Source organism: Galeopterus variegatus, unplaced genomic scaffold, assembly GCF_000696425.1.
Source record: "Galeopterus variegatus unplaced genomic scaffold, G_variegatus-3.0.2 Scaffold8, whole genome shotgun sequence".
Classification (NCBI taxonomy): Eukaryota; Metazoa; Chordata; class Mammalia; order Dermoptera; family Cynocephalidae; genus Galeopterus; species Galeopterus variegatus.
The window spans coordinates 427008-454688 of record NW_007726119.1 but is presented as its reverse complement, the minus strand read 5'-3'; the positions used below and the strand labels follow the sequence as shown (position 1 = coordinate 454688).

At 37.3% G+C, this 27681-nt stretch overlaps 1 protein-coding gene across 1 annotated transcript in view; it reads right to left on the bottom strand.

Annotated features, from left to right (window-relative positions):
• ITGBL1 (integrin, beta-like 1 (with EGF-like repeat domains)) overlaps positions 1-27681 on the bottom strand; it is a 240745-nt gene that overhangs the window by 12519 nt on the left and 200545 nt on the right. The window contains exons 8-9 of the mRNA XM_008581734.1: positions 14285-14401; positions 1514-1660 (exon numbers count right to left, since the gene is read on the bottom strand). Coding sequence (XP_008579956.1) covers positions 1514-1660; positions 14285-14401 — 264 coding nt within the window. The remainder of the gene's footprint in view (positions 1-1513; positions 1661-14284; positions 14402-27681) is intronic.

The following is a 27681-nucleotide window of genomic DNA, read 5'->3' as shown; positions in this document are numbered from 1 at the left end:
TATATATATATATATATATATATTATCTTTTTTACTGGAAAAAACATTTTTTAAAATTTTTATTGAATCATAATTAATTATACTTTTTGGGGGGTTCAACATTGACATATGTTGATCAAATCAATATTACTAGCATATATATTGTTACAAATCATACTTATTCTTTATGCTCCTTGTCCAATCTCTCCCTGCCCCCACTCTTCTCTCCCCCTCTAATTACCCTAGATTTCTTCTCTCCTTCTGAAAGAGTAATGGTCACTCTGTTGATTTGTTGCCTAGATGATCTGCCCAATGCTGAGAGGTGTGTTCAGGCCCTCCAATATTATCATAGAGCAGATGCTTTTTCTGTCAGTTTAGAATGGGCTTTGTGGAGAGAGACATCCTCTTCTTTGGTCTCTGCTGGTAACTCTCCTTGTGTCAATGCACTCCAGTGGCTGGTGGACCATGTGCGTGGTGGTTGTTACATCTAGCCACTTTCGCAGCAGCCATGGTTATTGTGGCAGCTGTGGTGGGCCACCCACATGGAGGTGATGTTTTTGGCATGCTCCTTACTTAGTTGTTGGTGATGGCAGTGTGCCTGGTTGTGGGAGGGGGTCTGGTCCCCGACTCCAGCTTCAGGATGTTAGCAAGATTTTAAAGACACTTCAAAAAAATTATCCAGAAACATCAAAATCCAGAAGTCCAAAATTTAATCTATTAGTATTATTCACTCAGAAAAAACTGTTCTAATTTTTCTTTGTGTGTGTGTGTGTGTGTGTGTGTGTGTGTGTGTGTGTGTGTGTGTATAAACAAGGGATATGGGGAAGGCTTGCTTTTTAAAAAATCTTTTTGTGATAAAAGTTTCATGGCTTTGGGGTTGGTGGCTTAAATTTAATCAACTTGTAGGTTCTAATCATTTTTGGTAGGCTTTTTTCCCCTTCATTTAATTATTGTCTACTTTCTTATATTAGGTTAAACATTTTCTTGGAACAATTGGTGATTTTTAGGCCAAAGAAAATAGCACCAGAATTGTGGGACCCATTTAATCTTCTTTTTCTTTTTAATGAAACTAAATATTTAATTTCCTTTTATTTCTTCCTCACACCTCCAACTCTCCCATCTTCCACGTATGAGTCTATACAATTTAGCCTCAGAAGTTCCAAATGTCATATTTTTCGGCAGCTCGGATGCTTGTGACCCCTTTTCTGCAGCTCTCAGCTGCTGTTTCAGAGGTGATCTCAACAATCATCCTTTTGCCTTTTGTTTTTTTTTGTCCATTCAGTTCCCAGTATATTTTGTTGCCCTTCTTCTTTAGAAAATTATTAGTTCTGTTTCATTCAGACATAACTGCACCCAGTGGCTGAGGATGTTTTGCATAACACTGCTCTCATGCACTTCATTTTCTTGTATCCAAAACTTCATGTGGTTAATTTTCAAGCTCCCAGGTCAGTCTGGAAAAGATGGCTGTTCTTGTTGCTACATAGACCGTGTGTGAGAACAGGAATGCAGCCCAGGCTGTGGCAGAGATACTCACCCTTCCCCGAGCACAAGGTGCTGTCTGCTGACTCACACAGACTCCGGCTTTGCTCTTCTGTCATGTTACACTTCCGTGGATGTTGGCAGAGCTTTCCAAACCATCCTGTCTCACAAACACAACGACCGCAGGAACACGTACCATGGCCTGTGAAGCAACCGTAGGGTGGGGGTTAAAGCAGGAGACGGGTAAATAAAGCTGAATCAGAGTTCTTAAGAAAGAAATATATAAACCACAGGATGCAATTTCCTATCAAACAAACACACTTTCCCTCTATGCATAATCAATTTGGCATGCAATTGTTTAAATGAACTTCACAATAAAGTTCTAGCTTAAAATAATAAATTTGAATGTAACATAGGAGATGGACTTGAAAGAAACCTAGAAATCATTTTATATGGAATTGCACCAGCCTTTCTCAATACAAAATACTCCTTCATTTGCATTTTTATCATTATGGAGTTTAGCGCTATTCTTCACTGTGCACACCATGACAGCTGGGTCAATTTGCAGGGCTAGTCACTTTACCACTGCTCACAGCATGTACTGATTGTCCTCCTGTTGCTTACTAATACAAACAAAAGGCTAAGTTCCATGTGAATGGCATTTGGTATTATATTACTTACCTGTATACCCCTCCGTTTACCAAAAAGAACAGATAAAAGTGTAAGTAACGGTGCCTCTCTATCATTGCATAGAAGTTAAAAACAGCAGGAGACTTTTATTCACATTTGGCACTTTTTTTTTACCGACATTGGTTCCTGGTTTTTGAGATGCTTGCCTTTTGGTAAATAGGCAGCACTGTATTTGTGACAGGTATATCCAGCATATGCACCTGTCTACTTGCTTGCCACCAACACCTCATTAGATTGCATGATCTTCCATTTTAATGTCTTGTTTCCATTTAACCCTTTATTCCTTTTCCTGATACGAACATTGCCTTACAGCCAGATCTCTCTGAATCAGCTATTCACCAGGCAAAGTTTTACTGAGTATCTATTATGAACAGAGCATTTTGCTAGGCACTAGGGTATACGAAATCAAGACTGATGGACACACTGGTCCCTGCTCTTCTCCCAGGGACCCATATCATCATCATTCAGGCTGATCAGTCTCTCTGGAGCTGGGGATGCCTTTTCCCTGGACCATTTGCTCTGGTGAGACCTTCAAGAGTAAACCTTGCTGCATTTTTCCCCCTAAGCTCAGCTCTGCACCAGCAGGGGTTAGTGGCCAATGCTTAATTTTTTGTAATTCGTTGTCATGATTAATTTAAGATAACCACTCAGGAATCCAGGTAATGGTTTTCCATAACACGTGATTGTCTGGAAGTTAATGGAAAGCAAATGGGAGGCAAATTCAAAAGAGAGCTTATTAACAGATCTATTTCCAACAGCCTCTTCTTGTCCATATGGCGATGTATTAAATATAATCTCACCACAGCCCATCGAGTCTGGTATTATCCCCACTTTACAGTAAGGAAACTAAGCCTCAGAGAGATTAAGTAATTTTGCTTTGAATCTCATGGTTCAACCACACAGGCTCAGAACCTGGCTCCAGTCACTATGATCTCAGCACCCACACCATTGTGTTCTATTGCCTCTGTATTCCATTTTAGAAAATGAGACACCTTAATTCCTATCTTCTTCAACCGCTGCATCCTTTGTAAGTGTCCATTTGACATTCATGGGCACTTTCTCTCTGTTGGTTTTCATGATACTGAATTCTCCTTGACCCTTCGCCACTCCTCTTCTGTCTCTACTCCTCTACCATTTCTTCTGACTCGTAAATGTAGTTATCTCCCCAGTGTCTATTCGTCTCCTTTTTTCTCTCTATAATCTCTCTATTAAAAAATCTCTCTGTTTATCAAATCACAGGATTTCAGACAACCACAATGATCACGGGGCTGTATCTCCAGCCCCTAAATCTCTCCCAAGCTCCACCCCATGATTCAAGAATGTGTTTTACTAGCATCCCCAACTAATACTTCCAGACCTACATAAAAGGGTCTTCAAGAAATTCCACAGAAAGATTTGTACTAACTTTTAATTACATCTTTCCACAACTTTTTGAAGTACTCTCATATATAATTTTCTTTCCAAAATCTACTCTTCTGTATTGCCCATTTCTTTTAATGGTAAAACTGTCCATGCAGTCAAGCAGTTCAAAATGTTTTAAATGACACCAGAATCTGTCTTACTCCCCTCATCCAAAGGATGTCAAGTGCTGTTGAAACTACCTCAACATTTCCTCTTATATCACCATTGTAAACTTTGGAGACATCTTCCTATAACGTCTCTGTCCAATATTCTTGCTCAAAGATTCCTAAAGCACAACTGTACTCATATCACAGCCTCATCTCTAGTCCCCTATGACTCATCAATGCTGATGGCATGAAGTTCACCTGCTTTAGCCTTTGTTACATTTTAGGTCTCTGAACATAGATAGGGTCTCAGATACTTTTCCAATCTTATTCTCTGACTTCTCCCTGTAACCAAACTGATCCAATCATTGTTTCCTGTACATTTCTCACGTTTTTCCAACCTCAGGCCTTTGCTGAGGCAGGAATGCCTTTCCCCTCCTCTGCAAATTCAGGTAGGTACTGCTTGTTTGCCAAAGCTGGGCAAAAGTGACCACACCTCTATGAAGATCCCCAAAGATCCCTAAATGGAACTCATCACCTCTCCTCTGAGCTTCTGCGCTACTTTATTTCCCCCCTCCTGTGGAACTTTTTTGTCTTTCACCTTGTGATATGTAGATATTTGTGAAATGAATCCAGTACTTGACTGTGAATTCCTTGCCAGCAGGAATTACTTCTCATTCAGCTATGTAGTCTTCAGAGTGCCAAGCACACCACCTTGGATGGAGTGGATCCTCAAAAACACGTGTAGTAGATTGAGGCTATCTTTATCAAAATATCCTTCGCATTTTGTTCCTTCACAAATCCAAACTGAGAGCTCTAAATTGGTTCCAGGACATGTGTACAGGTTATTTGGTTAACGGACTGTTGTTCAAGGGCAATGAACAGTTTTTGAATTGCTGTTTTATTCTGCATTCTATAGAGTAGAACCAAGTTAGAGAATGGGCTCCCCCTTAAGAGCTTTCTACTCAATAAATAGTAATTAAATTGAATATATCTTGACTTCTCCATTAAAACCAAAGTTTACTTACAAGTGTAGTTTTCCTTTAAAAGTTAAGTAAAAAGCTGTCCATCTTTAGAGGCAGACAATCTGGGGTACAAAGAAATGTAAGAAAGAGAAAGAGAATGTCTAGTGCCAGGCCCATTCAGCTCTAAACTTCTCAAATGCTCATGTTTCTTACTGGACCTGAGTTAGTAAGAATCATCATCAATTTGATGCAATTGGAATTATTTAATCTCTACTGCAGAGGAAGATATTCTGCCTTTGATTTAGGATATCATTTATAATAACTCAATGGCTCCACACAGCAAGAATGTATATACAAGGAAATAGGAGATTGTTTTACATTTATTAGCTCATTTATCACATCTTTCCACAAAGTGAAGTTGACATCTAGCACAGAAAATGGTCAAACTGCACTGGTATTTAAATGTTTTAATTTGACATTTGTATGACTTTCCTTTACTTAATTTTTTTAAATGCAACTTCCAATAATATCTTCCTTACAAGCTCTAATAAATTAGTTATCCATTCAAAAAATGTTTGGTGTACACAAGGCATTGTATTAGCAGTTTAGGATATAATAGTGAATAAAATCGGCATTAGCCCTTGGTACTTACAATCTCATGGGGAGAAAACAAGTGACAATAAGCAAACAATACACTTGTTTTAGAGGAGACTAAAAAAGGAAGCTGGTACATTTGACAGTGAGAACACTGTTAACTAGGGTAGTCAAGGAAAAGCTCAGTTTCACCCATGGGAGGAGAGGTAGGCAGCCAATGTTCTAGAAAAACTAATGAGAAGTCCTTGGGACAAGAAAGAGTTTGGCATATTACAGGCAATAAAAAGCTAATGTGCCTGAAGAACAATAAGTAAAAAATTGGAATCAATAATAAAGTTGGAGACATATTCAGGAATGAGAACATAGCAAACTGTTTATTCTTGGTAAGTAATTTAAATTTATTCTAAGAGGAATGGGAAATGACAGAAGAGTATTGAGCAATAGAGTAATGTGATTTAACTTAAAATTTGCAAATCCATTTTGGCAACTGGGTGGGATAGATCAGGTGTGTTTGGAGGAAGTGAGTACGAGGAGATGAGAGAGCTACTGCAGTTGTCCAAGTAAAGGAGGGCGGTGGCAGTGGGAATCCAGAGAAGTGGATAAAGATCTCTGTTGGTGGTGGAGTCTATGCCTATAGGACATACTAACGGATTGGATGTGGAAGGTAAGAGAAAGAACTTGTTTTCTGGCTAAAAAAAATAATGTGAATAATGATGCCATTTATTAGATATGGAAGCCTCAGAAGAAAGAGGTGAGGACAGAAAATCAGCTCTGTTTTGAACCTTATGCATTGGAAATACTCTTAAGACAACCAAATAGCAAGGTCAAGTAAGGAACTGGACACAGCCTCATGCTCAGAGGACAGGTTAGGACTGGGCTCTAGGCATACACATGTTGGAATTTACCAAAGTGGATGGCATTTAAGGCTTTAGAAATGAATGAGTCTACCCAGTGTGAAAATAAGACTTTGGAAATGTCAATGTTTAGGGTTATGGTAGAAGAAGAGAAACCAGACAAGTAGGAAAATCCAGCAAGCAAGGAGGAAAATAAGAAAATTGTGCTGTCTCATGAGATAACAAAGGAAAGTGTCCCATAAAGGAGACCTATTGTGAGTGAAAATGTTCCTGAAAACTTAAGTTAAAAAATAAAACTATCAAAGCAGTGTCAGTTGGCTTTTATCTGACCCATGCTCCTGTGTTGCCACTTAGGTCTATGAGTGGGACACCCAGGGTGAAAGACTGTGGGAGAATCTTCTACATATGCCATTCACTGAGAACAATGTCTCTGCTTAGAGGTAGATTGGCAGTGATAAATCATCTTCATATAGTAAGTGTGCAGTAGATCTTTATAGAATTAACCTGTAGATAGAACAAGCCTAATGAACCATTTGAGGTGCACTAAATCTGCTTTCACCTGACTTCTCATATCTTCATACAGGTGACTAACCATCCAGATGTAGAAGTCCTTTCATCCTCTCCTGGATACTTACCTCCTTGCATCTGGCACTGCTATCATGGTTTCCCTCCTCCTTCCCCTCCCCTCCCCCACAGCAAAAAGTTCACCAAGAATGCTCTGGACCTGTACTGTCCAGTATTATATAGTAATCACTAGCCACATGTGACTATTTAAATTTATTAAAGGTACGTAAAATTTAAAAATCAGTTTCTCAGTCTCACTAATCACATTCCAAGTGCTCAACAGCTACACATGGCCAGTGGCCAGTGTGTTGAATAATGGAGATATAGAGTATTCCCATCATATGTGTAAGTTCTATTGAACAGTGCTGCTCTAGATAATGACCTTTCCTAATGAAATTCATCAGCGTTAAGGCACAGTTCCTTATAATACTGCAATGATGATTCTCAGCTAGGAAAATGACCTATGAATGGATGCTAATCGATAGAGTTGAGTACTCTACCTGCCCACCCAATATCTTTCTCCCCTTCTTAATATTAAGAGAACTCTCATTTTCTTTTTTCAGCAAGGTCATAAAATGCCCATTTGGAAAATGTTTGATTACCCAGGCTCGTTTTAACCTGGAGGAGGTCACCTATATGATATAGCTCTAATAAATGAGAAATAAGAGAAAATCTCCTGTGTTAAGTTTCCAGGAAACTACTGTTTTCTAAAAGAAACAGAACAGGCTCAGCCAGGATGTGTCCTTTGCTCTTTGTCCTTTTCCTTCCCTTTTCTCCTTCCCTGGAAGGACACAATTGGAGGTTGTCTACGAGCATGATGATAGAAGTCATAGGGAAAGACAGAGCAGAAATGAAGAGAGAGGGATTCTGGGACATTGATGGCACTCGGGCAGCCGCCTTGCCCTGGAGTGACAGCCTAAGGACTTATTATTCATGTCAATCACCTTCAGCCAAACACAGTCCTAACTGATATCCTTACCAATTCAGGAAAGAGGTTTGTGATTTTAAGATGTAATCTGGAGACAATCCTCCCTGACTGTATTGTCCATCTAAGAAAGGTGTGGCCTGAGTCAGTGGTCTGAAGTCCTCCTCAATATAATAAATTCAGCGGTGCCTGGAAGTCACTGAATTCATACTCTCAGGCTGCATGATTTCCTTCAAATTGCAGCTATGAACTAAAGAACTCCCTGAAGAAATGTGAACTGATTGTGTAATTAAGAGGTAACTCTTCATTATCCCTTCTTGTTTCCTCAATTGGACTCCTGGGCAGCTGTTCCAGGAGCACAGAGGAAAGAAGACAAGCAATAAGCAGGTTATTTCTTATTCTCACCCTGGGTGCATGGAGTGCAGTGGGAAAGGCTTTGATTAAGCTTATATTAAGCTAAAACAAACACATGAGTCAGCATATGGATTTATTTTATTTATGTAATCTATATAGCATTTTTAATGGTATATACCATTAAAAATGAATGCACTTTAGGGGCTATTACTCTGAGAAAAGCATGTGTTTTCCATAGTGACATATTTGATGGGAAATCCATGCATTCATGGGTCACATACATGTTTGTTGCTAATAAATTTGTTTTGAGATGGTTCACGTATGGTCTATGGTGATTGAATGCTTCAAAAATAAGTTAATTAAATGAAGAATGGTTTTACTTTTTATGATTTTCTTTTTGCCAGTCATTCTTACGACTCTTCTTTAGGTTATACTTTTGGTGTAATCAAAACTGAACTGCTTAAAATTATGAAATTAGTTACATTCACCTTCAGGTACAACTGCTAATTTATCCCAGCCTACTAGAATTGGTTTAATCAACTTTAGCTTTATTGTTAGGACGGTGGATAAACAACATTGGCTCTTAGTTTTCATGTGTCTGCTGACTGGGTATGTTTACTCTTATTTTTGGTTTTACTTATTTTCTTTTTTGCTAAAATACTCAGAAAGTCCAGTCCCTGCTTTGGAGTCTCTGGCCACACCTGATTGGATTCTCAGGTTTTTAGCCCCATTACTCCAAGTGAACGGCCACAGACACTACACTATGGCTTAGTGTCACGTGGTGAACTGAGAAAATTACCCAAATTAGTAATTCTCAATTTTGTTCTTCTCTGAAGCCACACCAGAGAGATGGTGCTTACGTGCCTGACACTCCCAAATAGTCAGATTTGTTCATCACTGGCTGCCACGTGATGGGGAGGACTAATTGCTTTGGAAAAACTAGCTGCAATTCCCTCCCTGAGGTACAAAACTGCTGACTTGTATGATTCAAGCTTTATTCCACAGCACTTTGTAGCTAGTGTTTCAAGATACCCAAGACAGATGCACTGTTTGTCCTGCTATGGAGATGACCGCTTCAATCTTCTACTTTCCATTACAGATACAGGGCGTCCCCAGAGTGTCCACCTGGCACATAGAAGCCAGGCACGATGCATCCTTTAGGTCTCATTCTCACCAAAGCCAGAATGTGGGCATTCTTATCTTTATTTTATACATGAGTTAAACCAAGGCAGAGAGGCCAAATAACCTGTTCTAGTTACAACAACTAGCAAGAAATAGCGACAGAATTCAAATCCTGGTCTCTGAATATGAGGTTCCCATTCATCTTGCTGTATGGCTCTGGCTCACTTAGCTCCTATGAAAACAATTACTTATCCTCACTTAAATCTTATATAAAAATGCAGAAAAGTACACACACACATTCACACAGAGACACACATGCTAAAGCAACTGAATGTGGACTTTCTTTAGACGAAATATCAAAACATCCAAAGATTCATAAATCTCAATTTTAAAAAGTTCTACCCCTTAAAAAAAACTTAGAAAGAAATACAACAATATGCCACCAGATACTATTATTGGATAATTGGTTCATGGGTGGTTTTTATTTTGTAGTTTATATTTTTCTCTATTTCTCAGTTTTTTAAATGTTGAAAAGGAAAACATTAATTTAAAAAATTTTTTTAAAGTTCTGATATCTAAAGATGAACAAAGTATAATAATGGAGGTGAAATAATGTATAATATAAATAATAAATGAGTAAGTAGTTTAAAAATATCCTTCCCAAGGTTGTTTTCAAGAGCAGCTGAGAAAGAGCTCTAAGTTCAAAAAAATGAAATAAATATATTGAATCAACATATTAAATATTGTTTCTCCTTTGTGCTTTTGCTCAGTCCTTAGGCCTAAAATGTTCTTCACATCCAATTTCCACTCATTTAAGTATTAGTTGTTCAAGGTCCAAGTCAAATGCTAAGTCCAACTTGAAGATTTCTCTGATTCAAAACTGGAAAATCTATCCTTTTCTTTTTCTCCTTCGCTTATTTGTGACTCTCTTAATTTATAATTTATTGAAAATAAGATGTTGAGCACCAGCCTTTACCCTAAGTATAAGGATACAATAATTTGAGAGACAGAGAGAGACAGAAGAGAGCAAGAGCTTATTTGCATGGGAATTGTACAGGCTGGACACTTGCTACGCAATGTCATTATTCTGTTCTGACAGTGTTGCAGTGTAGAGGAAGTATAAAACAATTTCAGAAAGGCTTCCTGAAGGAGTCCATTTGGAAGAATGATCGAAGAAAGAAAAAAATGGTAAGCAGGTATTCCGAAGGAGAAGTGAAGATACGGAATACAAAGTCAGGTAAAAGGAACAAATTCACAAGGCATCCAGGTTTCACCATCTCTGTTGCCCTCTCTGAAGAAATCATTTTCTCAATAAAGCAGCAATTGGTACGACAAAAGCATTGTTTCCTCCACCCATCCAATTGCTCAAGCCAGAAACCAGAAACTCATCTCTGATTCGACCCTGCCTCTCGTTCACATCATTCAATCACGAATTTCCATAAATGCTGCTTATGTTCTGGGCCCGGGCAGGGGGCTCTGTTCTTAAGTTCAACTAAGCATTCAGATTGACACTTGACACTAGTCTCCTCAGATGGAAATGGAACAGGAGCCGCATCCTGCCAGCAGGGTGGCCTCAAGCATCTTCTCCACGGGAGTCCTTGCAGCAGCTCAGGAGGATGACAGCCCGTACAGTTGTCTGGGGATTACTTTCTCTTCATGTAACACAACCCAGACACACGGAGATGAGATCCACATTGCACAGATGTTGAGGCTTCCCTGGCTGAGAGGAAGCCTCATGCCCTAGAGGAACCCAAACCTCTCCTAATCATTCCTTAAGCATAGCTCCAGGGACATGCCTGTTGGTAGAGTTATGGCACTTACCGAAGCCAAAAGCATGGCATTCCCATCAGCCTTCTATAGTTCACTCATAATCCCTCCTGATCTAGTTGAAATTTATCCAGCATAGGTCATTATTGCCCCGAACAATGTGGCCTGGTAATACTGGCATGTACCATCTCTGTCTGTCTCCAGGGAACCTGAGCTAGGAGTTTAACAGAAAGGTGGAGTCTCTTGCAGGAGGGTGAAGAGCATTGTTAGCCTGTTATCCACACTGCTTCTGACACTTTCTCCAGCACACCCAAGTACTTCTACCTCTCCTGTCGTCCATCTAGCTAAAGCACGTTTGCCTCTCGTCAGGACTCATCTTCTAACGTCTATGTTCACCTACCAACCCCACAAATACACATACTCCTCCCAGCAATCCATACTTCCCCTGACAGCCACAGTTACTTTTTAAAATACCGCAATCATGCTATCTCCTTGTGTAAGCCCTTCTTTGGTTTCCTGTTATCCTCTGAGTGAAGCCCCAAGTCATTAACATGGTTTACAAGATGTGTCACACACTTTTGCTTTCATCAGAAATCAATCACGCAGGGTTTCTCTCCGGGCCTCATATGTTCTTCACAGATAGCACACTCTCCTTTCCCCCACACAACTCAGCTCATGCTGCTCTCTCTGACTGCGATGCCCCGTTCCCCACTCCCTCTCACCTGGCTGAATTCTGTGCGTCCCGTTACTACCAAGTGTGGTTGTGACGCGGAGATGCGTGTAGAGTACGTGGTCTGCACAATACAGCTGTTACTCAGATATGGAGGTATCGGAGAAGCTTTCCTTAGCTTCTGTTCTATGTCACCTTACCCCATTACATATGTTTCCATTGACCTAGTGCTTCTCCTTCAGACCATTCATCTCACTGTCATTCCTTTGTCAATGTCCCCCCTTCAAGTTCAACCATAAACCCCAAGAGAGCTGATGCTCTGCCCTGCTCACAACTGAATCTCCAACATTGGCACACAGTAGGTGCTCAATAAATATTTGTTGAATTAACAAAGAAATGATTACTCCAGTTTCCACAATGTATAAATTGGAGGGATTTCCACATTGAAATATTTCATTACAAATTGAAAAGAAGAATCTGAAGCCGAGGAGAATGCCTGGTGCTACGAAACCATCCTGAGAGACATGGATCTAAAGATGAAAATGGAAGGGACTGAGATTACTCAAGGGCCACAAAAAGCAGGCAGAAAAGATATCCAAAAGCCATTTCCAGGTAAATACTAAGATGTATTGGTAACCTCTAGGAGATGAGCAAGAAAAAGAAATTGATTATGAGAAAAGTGGGGAAAGAAACAGGTGGGAAGGAGGCCCAGGGAGGAGAACATTTTATGGGAGTTTCAGAGAGAAGCACCTGCAACTCCATGCTGAAATGCGGCCATGTAGAAAGAGAGCTGAATATTGCCTGTGACCTGGGAGGCAGGCCGATGTGGCTGGGGAATTAGTGCCTCTGAGGAGCAGGGCTGGACTAACAACTAGTGGATATGTAAGGCTGTGTGCTGTACATGGCTCTGAGTGTCAGCCCCTGTACTAGGATGAAGCTCCAGTGACTACAGCAGCAAGTGGATTAATCACACAATTTTATCGGCTGCCTTCCTTTTCCTGCCATGCTTTCCAACTCTCCCATCAGTGTTTCCCTCACCTTTCAAATAAATTATTTGCATTCAAATCCTTGATTCGGAATCTGATTTCCTGCAGGGTTTCCCTAAAGAGTGTTCTAATCTCTGGGGTAATTATATTTCTCACTGTAAATTGAGAAATTAGTGTTCTGGTGTATACATTGGTCTTTTACTAGTTTGATTCATGGAAGTCTCTTCTACTTGGGGACACAAGCAATTCTGTATAGAAGGACAACACAGAGAGTGGGGACACGCAGAGCCAAGAATCAGTCAAACAATAACACTGTGGGATATTGTCTTACTTCCCAGTGAACATTTGATCTCATCTAACAGGAGATAGATTTGTTTTCATCTTTGATTTCCTCCCCAAAGCCAGAGACAAAGAGAGATTTCATGAAGGGAAAATATGTAAAATACTAGGTATAGAGATATAACAGTTTTCTACAATATCAACCATTTCAACCAAGTCACCAAGAAGATGACAGTGACAGTCAGAGCAGAGATGTGTATATAGAACTTGAGAATTAAATGAATTATTTTATGTCATGTTCTTAATAAACAAAAAAAGACTATAATCTACTTAGATATTTTTGGTAATTAATACCAGTGAAGGGAGAATCTAACCTAAAAATAATATTGGCATAGTGTGAAAACTGTCTGATGTCACTCTGGGAGAAACTGTGGCATAGGGAAAGATCTGTGAACTGGACATCAGAGCTCAAATCCTGGGTCTAACACTTTTTAGTTATGGGACGTTAATTCCTTCAATCTCACTCAATTTTTCATTTGTGAAATGAAGAGAGCAGAAACGACCTTAGGGTGGCTGCCATAAAGACAGCATAAGATAAGCCACTGGCACCACAGTTATATAAAAGCACTTTTTCCCTTGCCTCACAGAGAAAGGAAAGAAGGAAATATTTTTAGTCAAATTACGAGTGTTTTACAGTTGGTTAGAGAATGAATAGGTAGATGATTAATACAGATAGATAGATAGAGATGTCAGGGAGATGGTGCTCCAGCATTTCTAAGTAGGACATGCATTTTGGATTTTCTCAATACTAGTGCTAAATGCATCCTAATAATTACCTTGGAGAGATACAATATTATTTTAATATGATTCCACATCCAATTTACCTCATTTGTACTGAAAACCTGGAAGGAGCTGTAATCCTGATGCATCAGTCTCTACAATCTCAAGCTTTTCGAGACTGAAATGCAAGACTAATGTTGAATCACACTCCCTGGATGATGCTCAGGTCAGTATTCTGCTTCTGGGACTTGCATTTTTGCTGTTGTCTTTGCTGACTACCTTCCATCTGCCTCATTCTGTCTTTGGACAGTTTATTACTTTCCATAACCTCTTGTTTGGGTCTGTGAGTCATCGTGGAAACTGTGTGTCCATCTCTCATGATTTTGTAGTTAAACTTAGACCATAATCTTACCACTTTTTTTTTTCAAGTTTGTGGGTGATACTTTCCCCCATAATTGTTTATGAGTAAAGTAATAAATATCATGTTAAAGTGTTGACCTGCAGTAAAGCCTTTTGCTATTGATAAAATTTCATAGTCCTTCATTCTCAGTTTAGACTCAATGATCTTTTGTTGATAGCCTACTGAGAACTTTCACATACCTCCACAGATCAAGAGTTCAAGGAAATAAAGGTCATTACAAACCTAATTGTATATTGCTTTTAGATTTTTGTTTATCTTATTTTTAACAGCAATTTTTAAAAGGGTAAGTCAAATAAGAAAGGCAGGAGAAGCGAGTTGCATGCAGGTAGCGTAGTGAGAACTGTTACCACCTCCACAGACCACACCGTCGAGGTCCTCACAGCGGCGATCATCGCACTCACACGTCTTGCCATACACCCTGCGGTCTCCTGGAGGGTAGCAAGTGCACTTGCCACATTCGCATTTACCTGAAGAGTGTAAAGAGAGAGCACGTGCATTAGAAGAGTCACAGAATCTGTAAGGCTTTCAAGAAAACAAGCGTACTATCAAACCCAAACCTCTCCTGCACCAGTCCTAGCATAGCCTGTAAAGAGTTCAGCAAATAACTTCTCTAACCACCCTAAGGTAAGCTGAAGTTCAAGAACAAATGCCAAGGAGGTTGGAGCTGAAGTGATGACAGCTGTTTTGGTATTTGCATTCGCTACTCTCTACTTTTTGTTTCATTCAACTTTGAAGAATAATTCCATTAAGAAACTCTCTGGCTATTTCATACTCAACTTAGTTTGATGATACCATTTAGCATAGCAATCAATTTTATATATTTTAACATAACAATCAATTTTATGTATTTTGACATAGTTTAGCAAAATGTGGTCTTTTTGCATATTTTTATTTTGGGTTGATCTGCTACATGAGGAAAAAGATGTTCCTAGGTACATTTCAATGTGATATTTTAGCAATTATTTGTAGTCAATCTTATAGTTCATAGAACTCACTTTAACATGGAGCATATGTTAAAGCACATGACCTAAATATACTTTATTATTCTTGGCTTAAAATTTAAAAGCATAAACATTTTTGCAGGGCTGGCCGGCTGCTCGGTTGGTTAGAGCATCACGCTAATTAATACAAGGTCCAGGGTTCGATCACTGTACTTGCCAGCTACTAAAAACAACAACAAAACAAAAACAAAAAAACATTTTTTGGACTAAGTTTGGTTCATAGATTGGGAATCCCTTAACTAGCACCATTGTGATGACTTTCATCTTTATCTCTTGAGCTGTTATTATGTGACAAATACTATAATTCCTTGCATTACATCACTTAGTTTTCATAATATCACGTATTGACTAGCATTATCACTGCCACTTTACCAAACAGGAAACTGAGACAGATTGAAAACAAGTAACTTTCCATGTCAAACTAGCTAGTAAGGGATAGATTCAGAATTTATGTCCATTTCATTAACCTTCAAGTGTGTGACCTAACTATTAAGCCATATTGCATCTTAATATACTCGTAATGCAGCATCAGGAGGCTAAGAGAAAGTAAATTCCCTTTTGTCTGAGGAAGGAACCAGCACTGGTTTGCCAGAAATTCAGCTGGATGACAGTGCTCCGAGACATCTGTTACTCTCTGTCATTAGCCCAACCATCATAATTACACACCCACTGACAGGATCATAAGCCGCTTCAGGGCTGACCCTGCAATGCTGTTAGTCATTCTGTTGCTGCACTTGTATCTTGTTAAGGAAATTCTGAGTTGGTAGATGATGGAGGAAAGGAAAATTAGTATTTAGAATCATATAATTTCAGAGCTGTAATTAAAGTTAATCTAATGCAGTGATTCATAATCTTTTCTGGCAGAAGTGGTGGGGTCACATTCCCTTTGAGAATCTGGTGAAAGATATGGCAATACATAGTGTTGTTCTGGCTGCCCTTCAACAAATCTCTTTTCCTAGTTGGAGGTTGTCCCAAGTTCAGCAGGAGACAGGGGCTGCCCTCCCCTAGTGATAGTCCCTCTTCTTGTACTCTGGCGGCCAGAATGGGAACACACCAGATGCTCTTGGCCAGGGCTTTGATTCTTGAGGGGAAAAGCCAAGGCACAGAGTCTGGCGCAGAGTGAAAGAGCCATAGCATAGCAGTGAGTGTCGGCAGCAGTGGAGTCCAGCACACAGCGGCCACAATCAGAAGTGATGGCAGCAGGGCCGGTTCTCAGCAATTCCCTGCTGCCCCAGGTTGCTGCAGGAGCTGATGGCTCAAACGTGCATTCTGAGCTCAAACCCTTTTAATAGAAACCTTTTATCCCAGTCAATGAAGTCGGTTCCTGTTGTTTGCAATGAAGAACCTTAACTGAGGGGGGGGGGAGAGTGTTGCGGGGGTAGGGAGTTGGGGAGATGTTGGCCAAAAGATACAAAATTTCAGTTAGAGAGGAGGAATAAGGTCAAAGATCTGCTGTACAACTTGGTGACTATTGTTAATAACAATGAACTGTATTTTAAAAATCGCTAAGAGTAGATTTTAAGTGATCTCATTATGAAAAATGGTAACTATGTGAGGTAATGCATATGTTAATTAGCTATTTTTTTTTTCTTTTTTTTAAAAGATGACCGGTAAGGGGATCTTAACCCTTGACTTGGTGTTGTCAGCACCACGCCCCCCCCCCCCCCTAACTGGCCATCCAGATAGAGGGATCCAACCCCATGGCCTTGGTGTTATCAGCACCACACTCTCCCGAGTGAGCCACGGGTCAGCCCCTTAATTAGCTATTTTAGCCATTCCACAATTCAAAACATCATGTTGTACACCACAGCTATGGTCAATTAGAAAATTAAACTAAATTTTTAAAAAATGAACCCTAACTGGTAGAACTCTGATCTCTCTGGAAAAACAAATTAATGCATTTTTTTTTGGGGGGGGGGGATAAAATGTCAGGAGCATCCATACCTTTCCTCAATTTATTTAATATATGAGGAAACTCAAATGATTTGAGTTAATCATTTGGCTAAATGATTTGCCTAAGGCCAGCTAACTAGATGTCAGCCGTGTTGGTGTTAAAATCTAGGTTTTCTGTGCCGCAGTCATTTTGTGATGTGCACAAACATCCTACCGCTCCTCATGGGTGGATGTGTGAATGATTCCAACACTGCAGACTGTGGAGAGGAAGAGGCAAGCTATCAGCCATCAGCAGTGTGGTCTGGGAAGGTCAACTGTTCCTTCATGGACAGATGTGGGAAACCGCCATCATCGACAGCATTCTTCCTGAGAGCAATTCATTCCCAGTCGAAAGATAGAATCAGTTTTTAAGTTTCAGGTCATATGTATTTATGGTAACAAATTTATTTTCCTTTTAAGGCACACTGTAATTTTCTTGAATTTGCATGATGAGTTTCTGTGCCTTATTGATAATGGACAATTTCTGTCTTGCATTTCCTGTATAAGGTTGTTTAGTAAAATGTTAATATCCTGTTCTAGGAACATTTTCTTTGCTGATAGATTATAATTCACATGTCTTTTTTTCAAATGTCAGAGAATGGCTAACCATTTTGCAATTCCTTTTTTTTTTTTTTTTGCCATGTATCTATTTTAAGTTTTTAAAATGACATATTAAGGCAACTATTATCTGAATTAATTTTATGCATGCAACACTAATATAATTTATAGGATATAGTGGCTTCTGATGGAAAAGCAAAAAATCATATGCCAGGAAAGGCTAATTTATTGCAGATAGAGAGGTAAAGAAGAGTAAATTTCTCATGCAGTCCACATTTTAGAGAGCATTATTTTGCTCCCTCAGTTCACAACTTTGGTTTAGTCACTACCAACTTTGTTCCAGTTACTATCATGTGCAGGTACCTGCCAGGTAAATTTCTAGCCACCCCTCAAGGTCTAAAGTAAATTTCACCAAATCCGTGACACTTGCACCCTCCAACTCAAACACCTTCACAAACACAACAGAAGCAACTGCACTTTTTATGTGTCTTCACAATGTTTTAAACCAATATTTATTGAATGGATGCATTAAACTATAATCATATGTAAATAGCTTAGTAACATTTACACAATTCATGAGCTTTAATTTGAAGTAGAATATCTCTCCTGAAATATATATGCATTTCCAATTGCCTGAATACCTTTCTCTGTGTTTTCCACAGTTAGATTAATTAAATATATGTCCTACAGCAAATTCATCATCTGTATGCACAAACCTACCCCTCTTCCTGGGTCCTTTATCTGGGTGAATTTCACCATCGTTCAATATGTCACGGAAGCTAAAAAAACCTGATGGCATATTTGATTCTTTCCTTCCTTTACTTATCTATTCTCATTTCAATTTGAAATTCACAAAATCCACTTTCTTAAAACATGCATATAATTATGTAATTCACTTGTAAAATTACCCCATGATGGCCCCACATGACCTTCAAGGCAAAGATCAAATTCTTCGGCAGAATTCTCCATGCTCAGTTGAACTCACCTTTCCAAGCATATATCCAATGATCATGGTGCACTTGTGCTCACTTACGTGCCCTATTTCTTCCCTCTTTTGTGCACACTCACACTTTCTGTGTAAAATCCTACCCAGTATTCAATAGCCAGCTCAAATCTATTGTCCCCTCTGAAACCTTCCTTGCCACCCTGTTCGGTTAGCTGGCAGAGCTGCTCCCTCTCTCTGATCCCACAGTACTTTGTTCACAGAACTAGTAGAGCACTGAACACACATTTTATACTAAATAAGTGAATGCCTGAACTCTATTACAAAAGTGAGATATTTATCATCCAGACTAACATTGAGATTTGTATCCTGTTAGCAGCCAGCAAATTTCTCCATTGATATAGTAGAAAAACACTAACATACACATTGGTCTTCTTTGTAAACAAGTAATTGAGTCCAATCTCCTCTTTATTTATAAAATGGTTTTATTATTATTCCAATGATTGTTTTAATGTTATGGAGATATACCGTGACTTCTAAAATGACTATCAAATTAATATTTTCATAAATAAGAACAAAGGATAATGGAATTCTGAATTTCCAGTGCTAAGTACTATTTATACAACATATTAAGAGAATAATCTAAAAGAAGAGATGCCTAGGCATAAAAATAAACCAAGTAATTTATAAAAAGAATTCAGAAGCAAAATTCAGAAGGATAGAAATAACTGTGTGAGAGAAATTAATTCAGTCAACATCATCAACATCATCCAACCAAAACTTATCTGAAATTTACTCTATACTAAGTCTGTCTATTCCTATTAAATTTTAATAAAGTAGATAATCTTTAAGCACATGCAAAAGGTCAGCCCAATAATATTATTTTATAAAGGACTTCACTCTCTACGAATTATATTCTAAGGCTTATATTATACACTAGCAAAGAAGCATAATGAGCTAAGGCAGATATCTAGAAGTTCTGATCAAAATAAATTCTACCAAAACATATCAAATATGTAAAATACAGAAAAACCCTAATTTGAGACATTAACAAAAAGCACAGTTTATAGCTGTATGTATAGCTAATCATTTTAACAAATAAAATATATTTAATTTAATTTAATTCTCTTTAATTTAAATTTATATTTTCCCACAATCATTAAGATATAAGATTAAGATAATTTTTTTTAAAGATGTGAACATGTTTGCCTTAGAGTACATTTTTCCACATGGATAGATTAAAATTTTAAAACTCCAATTCACTTATTCCAAAATATTTCTTGTATTAAATTCAACAAATATATATTAAGAATCTGTTTTGTGTGAAGTACTTGATTAGATATGGGAGTATACTGCTAACAAAAGATACATAAGTCTGTAATTTCTGCTACTCTATACTGCTTATCTCATTCACTAAGTATTAACTACAAATAAAAATGTTGGAGAATGATTATACAGTATTGCCAAATATTACACACTTAATTGTTTTCAGCAACATTACTCACTTCATAATAAAAAATTACTACTTGTATAAAACTGAATGGTCAAAATATGTTTAATAATTGCTTTATAAATACATAGACAGCTTAAATTTGCTACATCATTCTCTCATTCTAAACTTAAGCCCATCTTATATATAATTATCTCGAAATCTTCAAAATGGCTCATCGAAAAAGGAAGCTTAAAATTTCATTATGTTATCTGTGTTTTTGAACAGTATTATGTACAATGATGATTTTACATGTGAAGATAATTCTGGCAATAAAACTCTGCTCTGGGTTCATCAAATAATCAGCATTTGCATAACTGTCTGTTCTCATTCTGGCCCTGACCTACAGACTATAGCACCCTCTCCCATGACAATGAACTCCTCCAAAAATCATCTCAATATATCCATTAAAAATACATCACATCATATATTTCTCTCTAAATGGGTGGCATATGGGAAGGAGTAAAACTCAAAGGCAGTTATAAGAAGAAAGCTTAAAGCTCCCTCATGCTAATATCATTCCAAAGCCCTGATGGTTGTGGTGGGGGCAGGAGGAGCTTAGGAAACCTGCAAAACATAGACGAGTAAGAGGCAGAAAGCACCTTGGGTTGTAAATTTCAGCTGCAAAGTACAATTCACAGTGAACTTCTCAAAAGAGTTGTCTGTTGTTCTCTTAACTCTATTCTTATCTCAACCCACTCCAATTGTCTGGAGACACCACTATTCGACAAGTACTTGTCTCTTAGCAAGGTCTCTAGTGACTCAAATCCAATGGTCAATTCTCTGTACCATCTTATACAGCCTCTCAGAAGCTTTTAAGAGTTGACCCTTCTCTTCTCTGCAAACAGTTTCTTCCATGGGCTATTGTTAGATTACCATACTTAGTGTTTCTTCTCAGACTACTGTGCTGGCTTCTCATCTTTATACAAATATCTAAATCTTGAATTGCTCAAAAGCTTAGTCTTCATCCTTTTTTTCCTCTATATTTTGTCAAATCTTATCCTAGCCTATGGACTCAACAACTATCCTACATGATAAAGATTCTCAAATACATCACTGGTCTTGACCCATTCCCTGAGACCACACTGCTCTATAAAATTACTTAAATGATCATTCTGAAAGGTATATATAATAATCTATCTGAACAATATCCAACGTCATGGTCAACAGGCAATGAGCTAAGTCAGGATGAGAGAAAGATGCTTATAATAACCATTGGTATGTTTTAAGTGCAATTTAATAAAAATAAGACATAAAAATAAAGTAGGGAAAGAGCTAATATTATTTTTAGCATGTTTTTATACACTATATATATAATGTATGTAAAGTAAGAAGACATTTTGGCAAAGTGTCTGGTGACAAAATTAACATACAAACATGAATACCTTTTTATGTACCAACAGTAACCCAATCTAATCTAATGGGAAATTGCTTCATGTATAAGAACATCAGCAACATAAAATAAATAAATTTATACTGCTGTGCACTATAAAGTCACATTGAAAACCATAAGAGAAGACTTGTAATTTTAAAAAGGACATTTTTTGTCATTGAATAGAAAGAAAATGTCTACTTTTTTGCTGCTGAGTTAATATTGAATCAATATGGTGCTTGGAAATCTCCTGGAATGGTTTTAAATTGATAAAATGATTCTCAGGTTTGTCTGAAATAATCAAGTATGGTAATATTCAGGAATATTATTAAAAAATAAAAAGTATGTGTGTGTATGTGTGTGTGTGTGTGTGTGTGTGTGTGTGTGTGTGTGGAGGGTAAGTGGAGGTATGCCATATGAGATAAAGTTGAGCCATATGAAATGGTTTTTCTGCAGGTAAAAAATGGTCAAATGTCATCAATATTATATCAACCAAATAAAATGTCCTCTAACTATGGTAAAGAAATTGAGCTACTAGTGTAAAATAAAGAAAATAAAGAAGATATATAAAAAAATTTGTTTTAAAATGCATGATTTTAATTAATTATAATGATTGGTAAAAATTTAATCTCTTTGAGATTGTAAATAAGAGAAAGATAATTGTCTCATCACTTTGTTCAACATTACACTAGATATCATTGCCAGTGGAGTATGGTAAGAAAAAAAAATGACATAAGAAATAGAAAGGAAGAAACAAACAGCATTACTTCACAGAAAAGTGTACATGTAGAAAATACAAAACACTACTAACAAATAATTTGGATTATTAAGAGAATATATTAGTTGCCATATGCCAAATGTATATACAAAAATTAATGGCATATTTACATACCAGAATTAAACAAAAAAAACTTTAAGGAGATTTAAGTAAGTCAAGAGATACTGCATGTTTATTATTCAGTATTATTAAAATGCCATATACCCCCAAATTGATCTATAGTTTCAATGCAATCACAATCAAAATCTCACCAGAATTTTTATAACAATTAATAGCCAATTCTAATATTTATATAGAAATGAAAAGTGCCAACAACCAAAATACTTTTAAACAAGAAAAAGATAGAAATATCTTTTCTAATAGATATCAAGGCTTATTATAGAAAAGCATAATTAAGGAAGTTGGATTTTAGTGGAAGGAGAGACCAAGTGGAAAAGAACAGAGTCCAGAAACAGACCCTGACAAATGTGATTTGATTTGGACAAGGTGGCAATCCAGAACTATAAAGGAACGATGACCATTCACAAAAATGGTGCTTAGGTAAATAACTATCAAAGAAATTATTAACAGTCTGAATTATAATTAGGAGCTTTAGTTCACTAAAAATGATGAGTGAAAAGGTGAGCCACAGAATAAGAGATGGTATCAGCAACACGTATATCTGACGATTGTCTCATAGCCAAAATATTTAAGGGACTCTAACAACAACAACAACAACAACAATAAATATATACAATCCATTAAAGACAGGGGCAAGAGATCTGAACTGGCACTTCAGCAAATGGGAAATTGATATGGACAGTAAACATGTGAAAAAATGTTCCTCCTCTATTCACAGGGGAGCTGCAAACAAAAACCACAGTGAGATTCTATCCCGAGCCAATCAAATTAACAAATATTTAAGAACTGACCATAATAAGAACGGGCAATCACTTAAAAATACAAGATATGTTTTAAACAATGGGTGGAAGTATAAATTGGTAGAATGTTTGGAGGGACAGTCAGGCATTATCTATTAAAGTTGATATGCACAATCTTAGAACCAGTAATTCAATTCTTGGTCACATTCCCTAGAGAAAAGTACACACATGTGCACTAGAAGATGTTTCAAAACAATCAGAACAGCACTATTTCTAATGGCTTCCAAGGAGAAATGTCCCAAACATTCATCAATTACAATATACTTTCACATCAGTTATACTCTTAAATGGAACACTTGTACAGCAATTAAAATGAAAGAATCACAAATACATGTAATGGCATGCCTGAATCTTAAGACAATAATATAGAACATGAAAAGTCAGCCACATAATAACGCATTGTTCCATGGTATAATTACAAAACAGGCAAGTTTTATTCCTGGGTGGAAAACTTTAAAGAAAGGCAAGAAGGTGATTACCGTGAAAGTGAGAATAATGGTTTTCTTTTCAGAGGAGAGAGTTTGCTGATTGAGCAGCAGTGAAAGGTGTGCTATTGGGATCTTGCAATTATTCTATTTCTGGACCTGGGTGTGTGATTACTTTATGATTATTCATAATGCTATAAATTAATGTTATATAGTTTTCTGGGCATAATGGATTATTCAAAAAATAAGTTTGACATACCTGATGAGTCATGTTGCAAAAATAATCAGTCCCTTTACTTAACTCCTTACAGCTAAATAAATTTCCAATGGAGTCAACATTTAAATGTAAACGTTTAAAACATAAAATAGTACAGAGGAATATAGTTGGAGTATTTATAACCCTTGGGCAGGAAAGACTTAAACATGACACCAAGCCAGACACATAAAGAAAAACAGTGATAAATTTGACCATGAAATATAAACACCCAAAAGAAAAATAGACCAAGGACAAAAATGGATCACTCACAATGGAAGTAATACACGTCGAATATTGTCAACAGTAAATTGTTTATATCTTTTAGTAAATCCCATGGAAATAAACTGCAAACTTAATTATACTTTTTTTTGGAAGTTATCATATTCATTAAAATACTTAAATTTCTTATATCTTTAAATTACTAAAATTTTACTTAACTTAGCCTGGAAGAAACCCTCATTCATGATTTTTTTGAATTTCACCCACAAGATGTTGCAAAGTATATGCAAACAAAATACCATTATTTTAACACTAGAAAGATAAAATAGAACTTTCATCCTACTTATCAGATAACTCAGTACAGGTAAATTATAAGATGAAATTAAAAAGAGTAACTTGAGACCTTTATAAAATGGAGGTTTCCTCGTTTTCATTTTTCAGAATGAAAGATAAAAACTTTATTTAGTAATTTCATTGGTTTTCATCCTTATTAACTACTGGAGTGCAGTTATAGTAGAAATAATCATTTAATTATTTCAAAAAATAAGAGACTGTTAGAGAAAGAAAAGTCACAAAGGACAGTCAAGTCCAACCAGCTCCATGATTTGCAGATGAGGAATATGAAGCTCTGAGAGGGAGACAGCATGTGACTTGCTAAAGGTCACACCTTGAAAGAGGGATGCATAGGTCATCTCTCAAGGTCACAGAAGGAGGGATGAAAAGGTCATCTCTTATTCCTCGGTCTTTTAGATCGCTATTGTTTTTTGTTTTTTTCAATAGGTAAAAATTCTTGGGTGACTATTTCCTAATAAAAACATGAAAATGAAGGGATTATGGCAGCATTGCCTTATGCAAAGGTTTTAATCTCTGGTAGAGGTTAATTTTCTAAAACTGCTATAAGGTATATGAATTGTGAAGGTGACAACATTCGTTTTTCAGGTTATGTTCCTCCTTTTTCTCTTTCTCTTCCTTTTTTCCCTCCTGCCTCCTATTCTTCTTCTTGATCATCTCCTCCCTTGCGTCTCTCTCTCTCTCTCTCTCTCTCTCTCTCACACACACACACACACACACACACACACATGCACGCACACACACATGCACGCACACACCCCACCCTCACTCTCTCCCTCTTTCTTCCAGGTATTTCTTTTCTTCTTAAGTTCCTTTTTTTGCATAATCTTAACAAGAGCAACTATCTCAAGCTTCAGACATTGTCTTTCCTTTCCTCACTCTCTTCAAACTCCCGTTTTCAAGGTCCCATTTCCACAGGACACAGCCTTCAAACCAGCAGTGGCTCGTTACTCCATGCTAAGTGGGGAGATAGGCAGACGGACAAGAGAGACACTGCCATCCGCATCCTCCTGGATTAACAGGAGAGAGCTCTGAGTAAATTGGTTCAGTTCTCTCATTCTTCATTTAGGTGTTAACAACAAATTGAATCTTCTCTTCTCCATTATCACCAGTAATATGGTTGCTCATTTGTGAGGGAGTGAAAATCTAGAAGTTCCAGACCCCACAGGGTAGAAACATGGACCTGAACTGTCACTGCTAGAGACTGAAATGATCACCAGAGACCATGACTGACAATGCAACACACACACACACACACACACAAACACACACACACACACACACTATTTCTACCCTGTACACGTACACTGAGGTGTCCAGCTGGAGAATGTTAACCTTCAAACCACACCACACAAAGAACACACCTTTTCTTGCTCAGGAATAGGTTCAGCAGGGCTCATCAATACTGGATGTCTGCATTAATTACTTCACTCCCTCAGTCACTCACTCAACAGACACACTTTGAATACCAATTATGTGTTAAGTATTGTGTTAGATACTGGAACATAAAATTAAGGAGTAGGTTTGAACACTTTTAAGAGCAGGAGGAATAAAGGTTAAAAACATGAGCACTCAGGGCCTTCAAGGTAAGAAAAGGTTTCTGGAAAAGACGATGTGGGGGTGAGCCTTAAAGAGTTTGTTCAAGCATCAGGAAGGAAAATAACCTTCATGGTACAGATACAATTAAAAACATTGTCTCTGACTTTAAATAGATCTGGATTTTAATCTTGACACATCCACCACTAAATGTGATTCCTTGGAAGAACAAGTTAGACCTCACTGATCGTGGCTGCATAATGGGAATAATAATAATAATGCCATAACACAGGATTATTATAAAGGCAAAATGTTCTAATGCATACTAAGTACATAGCACAGGGACTGGCACATACTGACTGCTCAACAAATAGATAGTATTATCATTATCTTTTTGTAATAAAACACACTCAGGGAGGCTTAGACTTTAATTACTCACATAAAATTTGTTCACTTTTTTCCTCGTTCCATTTTTCTATAAAAACAAACAGAAAAAGAGTATTGCCTAATCCTGAATGAGATTATTTGAGAAGAGCTTCATCAAATGCACCTGCCAGCATGGTAACAGCAGGCACACTCTCTATGATCTTATTTTTCTTCACTTTTTAAAATGGTAAAAACCACATTTGCAGTACATACTCAATAGTTGGAAAGTAATTAGAGGCTCACATAAAACAGAAAAGTGATTAGCACTTTACTAACGTAGTCTTCCTTTGCCTAAAATAATAGGTTTACCATAGCAACCTGATTGCTCTGCAAAAAGCGCCTGCCAAATGCACCCTTAGTTCCCTTGAAATTTCTTTGAGAAGGAATTAAACAATTGAAAACTATAATATTCTGTACCATTTTGTCTAAGTATAAATATTTTTTGTGAGAAGAAAGTAATCTTTTTTCAGGCATTTGAAATTAAAGAAGTACCTTCACCTTCCATTTCAAAACAGGCAATGAAACTTATCATTCAAGCCACGCTAACATAACAGGTCAATTGTTGGCCAAGGAAAAGTTGCTCATGACTTTAAAACACAGATAAATGTCAGTCCTTCTATTTGTGCTGTCTTAGTTCACAAGAATTAAAGTAATCAATTACAGACTAAGTGAGGAAATTAAACATTTAAGCCAATGCTGTACTAATAGAGTTTTCTGTTGTCTGCCCTGGAGTGTCTAAAATTGAAAATGGGAAGATTCAAGATACATTTTTTCCTTACAAATTAGGTAATAATATCACACTCGTTTACAAATATAACTCAGAAACTAAGTGACAGACAGGTCCAAGGTTAAAAAGTCACTGAATGAGGTTGGAAGTGGGGAGCTTATGTAACTGACCAGTGCAGCCCACAAGAAGCAACCAATAAAAATTAGGATAAGAATCTTTTCCGAGCTGGTACAATCCATTGATCGGGCATTGGACAGTGCCCTACTTCAGAAACAAGTTTTAGGGTTTCTGCATACACGAGTCCTATCAAGCCCTGGCTTATCTTTGGTATTGACTTTAATGATTCCATTCCAAGTCATAAAAAACACATGCAACTGTAATTCGCCTTAAAATACTCTGTGGAATAGATGCCAAAGGAAGGACACAGGCAACATATGCCATCCACCAGGAAAAGTGTGTTGTGGATGACAGAATCAGATAATGTTTCTGTAGAAAGTGTTTCTTAAAGATGAGTTTACTTGGGCAAAGGAGGGGTAGGGTGAAATTAGGCTTTAGTGACCATTAAATTCTTGGTGTCAACACTTTAAAAGGATTAAAAAGCATGAGTGCATATATCAGTTCCTCGATATACATTTCAGGAGTGCTAACTAAACTAATTCAAAACAAATGCGAACTTTTTTCCCAAATCAGCAAATTATTTTTTGCAAATTGAACATCAGAAGAAATTAAAAAACAGAAAATATACTTTTCATCACAAACAAGACAATCTTTTTTTTTTTTTTTTTTTTTTTTTTTTTTTTTTTTTTTTTTTCCG